Raw genomic sequence first — 13,843 nt, 5'->3', positions numbered from 1 at the left:
GTATTACCTACAGTAGATGACGGTCGGCACGCCCCCAGTTTGGAGAAGCAGAGAGGAGTACCAGCACAGAACCAAAGTAATGTACTGCTGTGGATGGGGGCGGCAGCAAAACGTATTTTAGCAATCTTAAAGAAAGACTCACCTAAAAAATATATATCAGTTTAAGTGTACGCTATGTTTAGAATATTTTCACCTCTTTACCTTGCCGTGAGACGACCACACAGTATATGTTTCCACCGAGGAACTGAAGCCGTTATCTATGCTCTATTCTCTCGCTAAAGCCACCAGACGCCGTTGAAAAAAACAGTAATTTTACCTCACAGAACACGGGAGTTGCTGCTGGTTAGATCGGTTTGTTTGTTTGTGTTATTGTGTGCCTTCGGATTCACCAAAGGCACACAATAGCACAAACAAAGTAACAGATCGAGGCAGCGGTAGACCAGCAACTCCCGTGTTCTGCGAGGTAAAAAATGCTGTTTCTTTCAATGGAGTCTGGTGGCTTTGGTGAGAGTAGAGATGAACACAACTGCTTCTCCAAGCTGGTGGCGTGCCGGCCGTCACCTATAGGTAATACACTTACTATGGACAAGTACCTCATACAACCCCACTTCAAAACACCTGAACTATCCCTTTAACACTGACAAGAAAGGAAATCTGTACAACATACCACATATCATCTGTAATCAGTGATTCATAGTAGGAAGCATGGCAGGCAGCATTTAAGTAGCATCATATATCTCATCTCTTACAGTTTGGTGATAGTGGAGGAGAGGAGGTAATAATTTAGGTTCAAAGGGTTTAAGGATGCTTCATTCACAGCTTTTTTCCTGGAGTTGATTGCTGAGTTTTTAACAACAGAATATAAACATGTAGAGTATTTAGTGCTGCCAGGCCATCACAGAAAATACAGAAAATGAAAGGGTGTCCTGGATGAGCAACCGTTTAAGTGTCTAAAAGGTTAAATGGGGACAGCCTGCACAACTAAGATGTGTTCCAAAGCATGAACAGGAAAAGCAAGACATACAGTATGAAGGTTCATTAACTTGCCCAACAGGTTAACATTGTAACTGTGGTTTTTCCATTCTTAAAAATGTCTGTGTGCGTGTGTGTGTGTTTGTGTGTGTGTGTTCACCCAGTGTTATTGAAACCCAACTATGCATTTCCAGTTAGTTTGGAAATGTCTGTCACTATTCTTCCTCCCTGAACAGTAACACAGGCTGGCATGCACTGAGTATGAGATCTGAGCTCTCCGCATGAGGAAACACCAATGCATTCAGTACTATCAGCAGAGCAGAACATGAGGGTACGATAGAGGTACACTTCGGTGTCAGTGGCGACTAACGTGTCTCATCTTATCGTGGCGGAAATGCCCTTTCCTCACACTTGATGGCTCAGTCAACCATGGGAACTGAAGAAAAAAAACTGGGTTAACTAAAGTCGCTGAAACACCAGGACCTCATTTATAGTAAAGCTTGATGACTTTACTCTAATTCCAGCTGGTAAACCTGACGTTTGTAATCAATAAACCACTATGATATCCATCTGTGCTGATTAAATCATGTTTTTATGTTACTTTACACCCACCTGAGATCATTTTACTCATCTTAAATGTTGCTAAGAGGACTAGCTACAATCAGGTGAGTTTGTATTTTTGTCCTGGTTGACAGGATTGGTCCTGGAGTTAAATGTGTGTGCTAGTCTCTAGCTAAACTAGTTTACTGAGACAGCTAGAGCTAGTTAGTTAGCTTAACAAGATATTGTACAAGCCACCTCCATCTAGTTTGTTTGAGATAATGAACATTTTGGTCATGAAATGTGTTTGCTGTTTCAAACTATAGTTTTTGGCTTCTCAGATTGAGGTTAATTTTTTTTTTTTCAATATTATATTTATTTATTTTTTGTTAATTTTGAAACAACAGAACAAACATTTACAAACGTCCCCAATAATAACAATAATAACCTTCTCGGTACAAAGAAACTTAACAAAACTAATATTAATATAAAATAAACCAGTGTAGATACAGGAAAAACATATTATATACAAAAAAATAGATAAATAAGTAAAAAGAATATACACAAGTAAAACAATAAAATTAAATAAAATCTGTTTATATATATATATATATATATACTGTATACATATATACATTCATACACATATACGCACATGCAGTATATACACATACAAAAACACATATACATATAATCAATTAAAAAAAAAAATCAGCGTACAATAGATTGAGGTTAATGTGTTTATGTTTGCTGTCACACAGCTCTGACTGGACCTTTGTCCATTGTTGTGGTGCTGCATTGTGACGAACAACATGGCAACTGACAAGGTACTTTAATCATTTTTAAGTCTCACCAGCATTTGCATAACCGTCTTGCAGCGTTATGTTTTTTGGCAGACAGTCTGCTGGAAAAGCTACATTCCTCTGCCAGCCTTGGTTCAGTGCCGGCTGTGGTTTCCCCATTCTTTACTAAGTTTAAACTATGGGTTGGAATTTCTACATCTGATAAACACAACAAAATCTGTAGCTACAACACATTTTTTTCTCACTTGAATAGTGAGGGATATAAAGGTATGAAAGCATGATTCATGTGTGAGGGAAGGTATGCTTTTATCTGCACTACTAATGTACAATATCTTGATTTGTTCAAAGTGCAGAAGACAGATAAACGTTACGTCCTTGGTGCAATTCAGGCCATCGATTTAGCTTTTTTTTCTCCCCGTCTCCTCTAAAGGCCTTCTGTCAACAATCAGAGAGAAGAGTACGGAAAAATTAAAACATTTCTCTTGAAATCATTTGATTTATTACCTCAGTAAACATTGTAAACATGAGTTTATGGTCTCAATCGCTAGTTTCAAGTCTTCTTCAAAACAGCATGATGTTCATTTAGTAAATTATGTTCCCATTTAGAGTCAAATAGACCATAAAGCAGAGGATGCTTTAGGGCGTGGCTACCTTGTGATTGACATGTTGCTACCATGGCGTTATCCGGTCTGGGAGTTGTCTGCATGGCGACAGCCAAAATGCCGAACTCGAGTCTTCAAAACGGCAGTCCACAAACCAATAGGTGATGTCACAGTGACTACGTCCACTTCTTATATACAGTTTATGCCTGCATGGCCTTCTGGTATGAAAGCTTTTCCCCCAAAACACAAAATAGTTAAGATAAAACACAAAATAAGTGATTATCAGTGGAGGTGAGACCAAGTGCTGCATCTGTCCAACTCCGTACAGATGATGACTTTAATGCACAAATTTGTTGTCTGCCAATCTAAACAGGAGTAATAAGAAAATAATATTACTTTTTCTGTTGTTTTAGCTTTTATTGCTTTTCAAAAATCACCTGAAAACTCTACGTTGATGGTTGTCATTTTCACGACTATATGAAATTTTCAGATGTAGCCTGGAGTCCTTAGTCTGGACGTAGACGTATTTCTGGTAACTAGGGTAATTATTGGTGCAGGGTAAAGGCTCCTGTGCTTCAAGGGGAAGGGTGGAGGCCAGGAAACAAGTTTGGTCAATCGTGATGATCCATGGAGGTCACAAAAAGAGGTCATTAATTATTCAAAGCCCCCTTTTAAAAGACATATGTGTTTGAATTAATCCACAAGGGAAATAAACTGCTATTTAACAGTACTGTTTATGTACAGTCCACGTGGACTGACCTCCATAATATCCCTATGAGATGATCATATCCATTTATCTATCTGCAGTGTAGAAAACGTACATCGTCTTTATTTAGAATTCAGTATCTTCTGACATCATTAGAGAAAAGATACCGCAGTGATGCCACAATTAAAACCCTGAACACATCACCATCATCTTAGCAGCCAGTGTGGTGAGATAGTCATTAGAGCTTGATGAAAAACAGCACGTCTCAACCTTGACCCATCCCGCCACCATCACCCCCCCTCTAAAACGCCACCAGACGCACACACTGAGTCCCCAAAAGATGCTTAAAGATAAAAGAGAATCGACCCGTCAGCCGTATGTACAGAGACCGGAGATCTGAAAGGAGAAAAGCCATGAAAAATGGATGAGAGAAGAAATCCACTTCACCTCCCCCCTGGAGGCTGGCAAACCCCCCACAGCGCTCCCACTCATAATCCCTTCTCCTCCTGCACACACACACTCCTCTCTCTGAGCCTCACACACATGTATGCAAACAGGAGGACAAGGTAGGCACACACCACCCGAGGCCCTTTGGTAGGTGTTGGTGCTCGGGAGATGTGCTGTAGTTTGGTGCTATATTCTCCTAATGTTAGTGTTTTATGGGCAGAATCACAGCTTCGTAAAAGATCTAAAATCTTTAGTTGTTATTTTCCTTTTGTCGCTTTCAGGTTTTTTTTGTGGATAGACTTTGTATGTAAAGGCAAAATGTATGGAGGTTCCTCTGGTGAAAGGCTTAAAGAGGTGCTTAACAAATGTCATTAGTCACGGTCTCAATGGCGAGGCTCATATTAGTGAATCATTAAAGTCTGAATGCTTTTACAGAGGTAGTTCCACATTGACATGAAAACAGTTCTGAGGTAAGCACTGAATGATTTTGATTTTATGGCCATGAGAATAAAAAATATTTTTTTTTAAATATAGGTTCAGCACATGATATTGACGTATTATAAAGCAGGTTTGTGGACTGCCGTTTTGAAGCCTCGAATTCGGCATTTTGGTTGTCGCAATCTTGTTTTTTGTCCGTCACCATCTTGTTTTTTTTGCAACCAAAAGTGACACGAGAGGGTGGAGCTAAGTACAACCAAATGTTGAATAAGACATATTAAAGTTAAAGTATGTAAACACAGACAACGCCGTGGTAGCGACCTGTCAATCACGAGGTAGCCACGCCCTAAAACATCCCCTGCTTTATGGTGTATTTGACTCTAAATGGGACCATAATTTACTAAATGAACATCATGCTGTATTGAAGAAGACTTGAAACTAGCGATTTAGACCATAAACTCATGTTTACAATGTTTACTGAGGTAATAAATCAAGTGAGAAGTAGGCTCATTTTCTCATAGACTTCTATACAATCAGACTTCTTTTTGCATCCAGAGGAGTCGCCCCCTGCTGGCTGTTAGAGAGAATGCAAGTTTAAGACAATGGCAATGCTAGCATGCCGATGTTTGGCAGGTGTAATGTCTACATGTTTAATCTTAGTTTAGTGTATTTGCATGCCAACATTTGCTAATTAGCACAACAGATAAAACATTACAGGATCACCAAAGTTAATGCAATCCATACTTAGGGGGATATGAATACCTGTATTCAATGTTGTGCTAATCCATCCAATAGTTGTTGCCTCATTTCACCAAAAAAGACTAGAGGAAAAGTCAGGATTAACAAATTCAGTAGGCTTCATCAAACTTCATGGCAATCCATCCTAATGTTGCAGAGACATTTCACTCAAAATCCCAAATCCGCTGGTGCAAGAGAAAGAGTCACCAAAGTTATTAGGATTCATCCTCGGATGTGGTTGAAATATTTCAGCTACTAACCGACATTAACATTCCTAGAGCTACACCACTAGCACCCATACTGCTTAAACACTAAGATGCACACACACACACACACACACACACACACATATACACACTGCTCCTTCACCACCCGAGGCTCTTTACTAGGTGTGATCTAACTTAAGGCACTCACATGTACTTGTGACAGCGTGTGAAATGTTCCAGTCAAAGCGGCTGCAGCGGCTCAGGCTATCGGCGGCCTCCTTTAAGGCCTATCTGACGGGCTGGCAGTCGGCTGATGAGAAGGAGACAGAGACATGGAGGGACGGAGGAGGGGGGGTGCTGTCACATACACTTTGATTGGCAGCTTCTCTCTCTTGGGTTCCTTGTCACACAGTGCAGTGACTTCAGTGGTAGCATGTTGCATGTCCTTTACACCTGAGCAGGGATATTGAAGAAAGAAGTCTTGGTCTTATTGTCACCAGCTTCTCGTTCACCCATTCATCATTGTGTATTGACTTGACTGCATTTGCAGTTAAAACTTCCTGTTCATGTGGATAATAAAAGCGTTACTCATAGGGACAAACTGGATAAACAACTTACATGATCATATTGTTTTGTCAAAGTTGATGTAGCTTGTGTCTTTTCATTATGATGTGGCAAGTGTTCATTTAAAGGTCCAGTTTTAGGGGATCTATATTATGGAATATAATATTCATAACTATGTTTTCAGTAGTGTATAATCACCTGAAACTAAGAATTGTTGTGTTTTTGTTAGCTTAGAATGAGCTGTTTATATCTAAGGGTTTGGATCACAAGCATCTGAGGGGGACCAGCCAGAGATCTGAGGAAATCAAAAGGAGAGGAAGATCAAGTCAATGTATACACAGGTCAAACTGAAGAACTGAAGTTTAAAAATGCCACTTAAAGCTGCACAAATTCAGATTTTTATATTAACAACAGAGTAAATCCCTGTTGGTTCATCATTATGAGTGACACCTTTCACATTACGCAAAGAAAATTACCAGCCAATCTCCTTTAGAGAGCATTTTAGCGTCTTTCAGCTGACTATTTTGGTTTTATGGCCCGCAACTTTACTGTTTTGGTTCAGTCTCTCCGCTCTGAGCCTCGGCTATGCTGTATACTACCTGCCTAGTATCAAACAGCAGACAATGTTAGCAACTAGCTGGTGAACGTAGTGGAGTATTTAACCGTTAAAGATCCAGATATTTCCTTCAGGAGTTGGTGGAGACCAAAACACAGCTGAAACAAAAGTTAAAGGGACTGTTTGTAACTTTTTAAGCGTATAAATGTACCGGGTCGGGACCCATAAGTGCTCGCATATGCGCGCTTGCGTGTGGCTGAAGTCTCTGCTCCGCTGCCTGCTTGCCTTCACCCGCGCGTTCTCGCTCCACCTCTAGACGTGAACGCGCACTGAGAAACTAAGAATCGTTGTGTTTTTGTTAGCTTAGAATGAGCCGTTTATATCTACATAGGGAGCGGGTCCTCTTCACGGAGTCCGCAATGTTGCTCCGCCATGTTTCTACAGTAGCCCAGAACGGACAAACCAAACACTGGCTCTAGAGGGAGACTCTTTACGTTACCTGAAGGCCACCGTAGTTCTTCGACGCGCTTGTGAAACTGCAGTAACATGAGTGTAAAACCGTGGTACTTACTTAATGGTCACTTACTTATAATATACTGCAGTGCTTTATGAGAACTACAACATGCAAAAACATTTCCTTTGAATGGATCCAGCCACAGTAACCATTGACCATCTGTCAACAAGAAGCAGATCACCTGACCACGCTGCCAGGTGATGCAAATATCCTAAACTGAGACGAACATGTGTGCAAATGTTGACATACACAGATGTCAACATTTGCACACATTGGAGATCAGCTGAAGGAAAACCAGCTGCAACTACAGTGCTTCAATATAAATATGCTGTATGTTCACTGTGAATTTGAGATATTAGGTTGATGCAGCAGCAAATAGTAACTTAATAATTGTAATTTCATTTGACAAAAAGCACAAAACGTAAAATATTTTGCACTAAATGCTTTTTTTTGTCACATTTTTGCATATGAAGGTGCATTAAATAAATAAGAAATTATGATAATATCAACAGAAATGTGTTACATTGCTGCATATCTAATTTAGTGTATATAATTTCTTCATATTGCTGTGTTTTAGAGAATCAGGTTAAATGGTGACTGAAGTGCAGACAGTAGAGGGCGCTCTAACCTGCTGCAATGTGTTGGGTTGAATTGAGGAAAGCTCCTTAGTCTCTTTAACTGAAAAAAGTGATGATTTTAGGGTCAGTTTTACATTCAGCAGCCATTAATACTGCAGAAACAGATGAGTGAACACAGGTTTTTGTCAATAATGTTAATATTTATCTCTGTCAGCACAAATAAATATAAGCAAAAGTAGCTTTTGAAGTATCATTATGATTAAAAGCAACAAGATTAAGAAAGAAAATCCTTTGGAAATAAAAATAGAATAAAAGGCAAATTATTAATTTAATATAAACTATAATCACATTAAAATAATCACCAGAAATGAGTCCACTTTGACCTCACTTGTGGGACTATTTTCTTTGAAAGTTTTGGTGATAATAAATGAAATGCTTTGAATGAAATGACGCCCTGAATACTACTACTGTTTCATTTTGCATCCATAGGCAGCTCAGTTTGAGAAAAAGTACACATACAATAGACATACTGTTACCATAAACAGACAGACAGGTAAGACCCATCAGACAAAAAACAAAACACATCACAATTATTCATACATAACCCATTACATGCACCTTGATATGCAAAAAATGTGACAAAAAAAGCATTTTTAGTGCAAAACATTTTACGTTTTGTGCTTTTTTTGTCAATGTCCCAATGTTCTTATTCAAATGAAATTACAATTATGAAGTTTCTATTTGCTGCTGCATCAACCTAATATCAGGACCTCAGGTTAGCTAGCTCTACTACCAATTTTAAATCTCTTTTAAAAACCCATCTTTATAAAAAGGCTTTTTTTAACGCCTTAAGGCAACAGCTTGGTGCACCTTTTCCCACACCTTATATTGTCCTCTTTTGGCTTATGTGTAGTAACTTATTGTTTTTGATACCACTGGTTATAGTTTTCTCATTATTTGGCTTTTTATGTTTTTTTCTTTTATTGTTTTTTTGTATTTCATTGTATCTGTGCAAGCACTTTGAAACTATGTTTAGAAAGGTGCTATACAAATAAAGATTATTATTATTATATTATAATATATTCAGATTCACAGTGAACATAAAGCATATTTTCATGAAAGCACTGTAGTTGCAGCTGATCTCCAAATGTGTGCAAATGTTTACATCTGTGCATGTATACAAATGTAAATTAATTTGAAATAATAGTCCTGCTCATCATCATATCTTTAATTAAAGTCGACCCCTTGCTTTGTTCACATGCTGTAATGTCTGATACAAACCCAGCATATATTCAAGTTTTGGGAGGAGAAGGAGGAGGAGGAGGAGGAAGAGGAGGAGGAGGAGGGTTGGTTGGTGGGGGTTATTATAGTATTGTCCGCCCCTTAATCCGGTTGGCTCGCAGACTGCCCGCAGGCCAATTTGTAAGTGGTTTGCAGAGCTGCCAATCAGCGCAGACATCCTCTCCTCAGGCTGTGTGGTGCTACAGGAACATCTCAGTTGCTGTGTGGAGAGATTTGACGGAGGGACACTCCTGTACATGGACCATCATCATCATCATCACTGCGCTGCAACACACACATTACACTCACACACACACACGTAATGCCTCGGTGGTGAAATCCGGACGGACACAAAAAAACACGCATGTGAATATTTTTTTTTTTGTGCATGTCAGGAGAGGAGGAACTAGTCGCCGGCTCGCGTCTAGCACTCTATGTATATCACTCTAATTCATCGGAGGCATGTGGAATCGCACCAGGATTAGGAATTGCTTCCCAATAGTGTGCCTGCTGCTGTTGACGTTATGGACCGAGGTAAGAATTTCATTTTTATTTATCCTTAAATATTCTTATTTTGCTCTGCGTAAAATAAAATAAAATGTGAAAAGTTGGTGGGCGTGGGCAGATGGAGCAGGATTTGCTCTCCAGGCGTTGCATATTCGCATCACATTTAATCGATAATTGAATTACGTAGCCAGTCAGTTTGTGTGTGAGCATGTGATCATGTTACCATGACAAGATTGAAGGAATGGATTCAAGGCTTACTCTCCATTTTCAAAATTCAGAGAGCATTTTTTTTGGAAAAAGAGAAATAGGCCTGAACTAGAAGTTGTAAGTGCATCAATTGGCTGCTGCTGCAGAGGTTAATTTGTCTTAAAAAAAAAAAGCCAAGCATGCTGTTCACGTGCTCCATTCATGGTGCAACACATTATTTGGGAATATCCACCCAATGTGCACCGCAAGCTTTTATTATAATGGGACCTGTTTTGCCACTTGGGTCCATTTTTACGCACCAAATTACTAATTACGCACCAATTCTTGGAGCATGCAATCCCCCATGTTGTGTAGCCCTGCAAATACATATATATATAGGCCTATATATATATATATATTTTTTTTAACATGCTGTTTCTAGGTGTCCCAGTCAACCGCTCCATTCATGGTGCAACACATTATTTGGGAATATCCACCCAATATGCACTGCACGCTTTTATTATAATGGGACCTGTTTGGCCATTTGGGTCCATTTTTACGCACAAATTACTAATTACGCACCAAATCTTTGAGCATGCAATCCCCCCATGTTGTGTAGCCCTGCAAATATATATATATATATATATAGGCCTTTTATTAAAAACACATTTTTAACATGTTGTTTCTAGGTGTCCCAGTCAATGATGCAACATATTATTTGGGAATAGCCACCCAATGTGCACTGCAAGCTTTTATTATAATGGCACCTGTTTGGCCACTCGGTCCATTTTTACGCACAAATTACTAATTTACGCACCAATTTTTGTGCACGCAATTCCCCATGTGGTGTAGCCCTGCAAATATATATATATTTAAATTAGGTATTTTTTTTAACATGTTGTTTCTAGGTGTTTCAAGCTTTTATAATGGGACCTGTTTGGCCACTTCGGTCCATTTGTACGCACAAATTACTAGTTACTCACCAAATTTTGGAGCATGCAATCCACCCATGTTGTGTAGCCCTGCAAATATATATAGGCCTATATTTAGATTGGGTCTTTTTTTTTTTACATGTTGTTTCTAGGTGTCCCTGTCGATGATGCAACACATTATTTGGGAATAGCCACCCAATGTGCACTGCAAGCTTTTATTATAATGGGACCTGTTTGGCCACTTGGTTCCTTTTTTACTCACCAAATTACTAATTACGCACCCATTTTTGAGCATGCAATCCCCCCCATGTTGTGTAGCCCTGCAAATATATATATATATATATATATATATATATATATATATATATATATGCCTATATTTAAATTAGGTCTTTTTTTAACATGTTGTTTCTAGGTGTCCCTGTCGATGATGCAACACATTATTTGGGAATAGCCACCCAATGTGCACTGCAAGCTTTTATTATAATGGGACCTGTTTGGCCACTTGGTTCCATTTTTACGCACCAATTACTAATTACACACCAATTTTAGAGCATGCAATCCCCCCATGTTGTGTAGCCCTGCAAATATAAATATATGTATATATATATATATATATTTATAGAGGCCTATATTTAATTTTTTTTTTTTTAACATGGTTGTTTCTAGGTGTCCCAGTCAACCGGCTATTTCGAGCTGCAGCTGATCTCCGTGGAGAATGTAAACGGCGAGTTGGCGGACGGAGAGTGCTGCGACGGCTCCAGGAGCTCCCAGGACCGGCGCTGCACCAGAGACGAGTGCGACACTTACTTCAAGATGTGCCTGAAGGAGTACCAGACGGAGGTCACCACCAAAAGCCAGTGCACGTTTGGAGCTAACTCTACGCAAGTCCTTGGTGGGAATATGTTTTCTTTTAAGGGAGCAAAGAACAAAATCGACGACGCTGGCAAGATTTGGATCCCCTTCAATTTCGCCTGGCCGGTGAGTTTCTTGGCATTCTTCTCTCTCACACACACACAAACCAAACCCTGTTGAAAAATTGAGCACTTTAATGTCCATCCGTTGATGTATGTGTACACATGGCCTGGGGGAACGCATCATAAAACCCATGTATGAATGGTTTTGGAGCCATTCTCCCATTCTGCATACATCCAGTCCATCACAGCATAGCACTGATCTGGATACAATGCTTTGATGTGTAGATCCTGGAGGGGGGCGGGGGGGAACTCTGTTACTTGTCGTTGGGAGAAACGGTCGTGGCAAAGCTGTTTTCCTTCAGAACATGACATTTTGCTGATTCATGAGGGTGTTCAGGGAAGTTTCATCATAATGAAATCCATCAAGTAGTTTATTAGGATTTTTTGGGATTGGTCCAAATTGCTTACTACTGCCAGTTTTGTTGAATGATTGTAGTAAATACCAGGCAAAGTTGGTTTAATTGATGTAGGATGGAAACAATTTGACTCAACGTCCACGAGATAGATGACTTTTACTCGAGGCAATATTAAACTGCCACATTTGTCATAGGAGTCTGTTGTGATGTATGGGAATGGCATGTACTGTATTTGAAGGTGCAGCCTGGTTGTATGTGTTGGATGGATGCTCCAATAAATTCTCCTATTAGAATGATGAATGAGTGACAAGATGCGTTCGATGCCTCCGGCGCTCGTTCGGTGAGTATAACTGCTGGTTGGTTTTGACACCTCTTCGCCTCCCGCTGCACCCTACAGCTTCGTCTCCTGCTGTGGGTGCCAGGTGGCCCCTTGCTGGCCCCTCCAGGGCAATTAAGCTCATCTGACTGCAGATGATTGATAGCTGATGGATTAGGCTCACCAATAAGGTGTGCTGCCGAGCACTAGTCCTGCAGCACTGAACACCAGAGCTTCAACGATTAATCGATTAGTCAATTGCCAACTATTTTGAAAGTCAATTGATCAGTTTGAGTCATTTTTTAAGGAGAAAAAAGTCAAAATTCTCTGATTCAAGCTTCTTAAATGTGAATATTTTCTGGTTTCTTTACTCCTCTATGACAGTAAACTGAATATCTTTGAGTTGTGGACAAAACAAGACACTGGAGGACATCATCTTTGGCTTTGGCTTTCAGATTTGTAATGTAGTGGTGGTCAGAGGAGCTAGACTGTAGACCAGACTATATGTGTTTTGTATATGGAAGTAGAGATGATTAGTCTGATGATTAGGTGATGGATAGAACAAAGTCATCTGCAAATATTTTGATAATTGAATTAAAGTAATTTTCGACGCAGAAATGGCCATCATTTTCTAGTTCCAGCTTGTTAGTATTAGCAGTTTGGTTTGGGGGGTTTTGGACTGTTGGTTGGACAAAACAAGACATTTTATTAGGGCTGCTCCCTCTTAGTCTATTAGTAGACTAATAAGTAATTTTGGTCGTAGTCTTTCTTTAGTCGATTAGTCGCTTTTTATGCTTTTTTTTCATGCTGAATGACTTATTTCTAAGAAACTTATGAGCACATCTCTCGTTAACACCAGATCTAAAGTGGTGCTTTCGTGTGATTGTTTGTGGTTTTACAGATCTGTCGATTAAATCCGCTAATTGATGTTGTTAGTTAACTTAACTAAGAATTTCTTTGGTTGATGACAGCCCTAATTTTTTTAGACCAAATGATTCATCAATTAATTGAGAAAACAATCCGCAGAATGATAGTGAACAGAACTGATAACGAAATAATTCTTCGTGCAGCCCTAGATTACATTTGTTTAATCACAAATGGCAAAAAAGTGAGTGTTTTCTGGTTAATTTTGTCTCCTGTGATAGTAAACGGTATATCTCTGGGTATTTGATAATAGGTCAGACAAAAAAAAGCCAAATAACCCCAAAAAAATAAATCCATCATTAGTTGCATGCAGCCCTATTTTGAAGAAAAGCTGATTAAACTCGATTTCCATAATAGGTAGGTCAAAAATAATGAGAACTGTTCTTCTGAAAGCTTGGCATATTTCTTGCAATTTCTTGTGTTGAAGGCAGTTGCAGCTGTTTCTAGCAGAGACCTTGGCCTTTAGAGAAGTAACAGCTGCCTTTGCTAACGTTTTTACGCCTCAAAGGTGTGATTTCACACAGTAGAAGAAGCCATATATTTACTGAGGGAGACACCGTCAGGTGGGTTCGTGGCAACATTTAACACCTGGGCTAACCAAGGTGTATATAAAACGCCCCCCCCACCCCATCTAACATTCATCGACTATGAACCAGCGGTAGTCTCTTATTGGACTCATTGACTGACACCTCGAGGCCGA

General features: G+C 39.5%; 1 protein-coding gene across 4 annotated transcripts in view; it reads left to right on the top strand.

Annotated features, from left to right (window-relative positions):
• Positions 1-9,170: 9,170 nt before the first annotated feature.
• Positions 9,171-13,843, top strand: part of jag2b (jagged canonical Notch ligand 2b) — a 55,481-nt gene continuing 50,808 nt past the window's right edge. For 2 of the 4 annotated variants that reach the window (XM_074615083.1, XM_074615082.1), the window contains exons 1-2: positions 9,171-9,479; positions 11,240-11,551. In XM_074615083.1, the coding sequence (XP_074471184.1) occupies positions 9,408-9,479; positions 11,240-11,551 (384 nt within the window). In that variant the 5' untranslated portion in view covers positions 9,171-9,407. The remainder of the gene's footprint in view (positions 9,480-11,239; positions 11,552-13,843) is intronic. The other 2 variants (XM_074615085.1, XM_074615084.1) reach the window with 1 other exon arrangement.

This window comes from Sebastes fasciatus, chromosome 18 (assembly GCF_043250625.1).
Source record: "Sebastes fasciatus isolate fSebFas1 chromosome 18, fSebFas1.pri, whole genome shotgun sequence".
Lineage (NCBI taxonomy): Eukaryota > Metazoa > Chordata > Actinopteri > Perciformes > Sebastidae > Sebastes > Sebastes fasciatus.
This window is presented reverse-complemented; position numbering and strand designations above follow the sequence as displayed.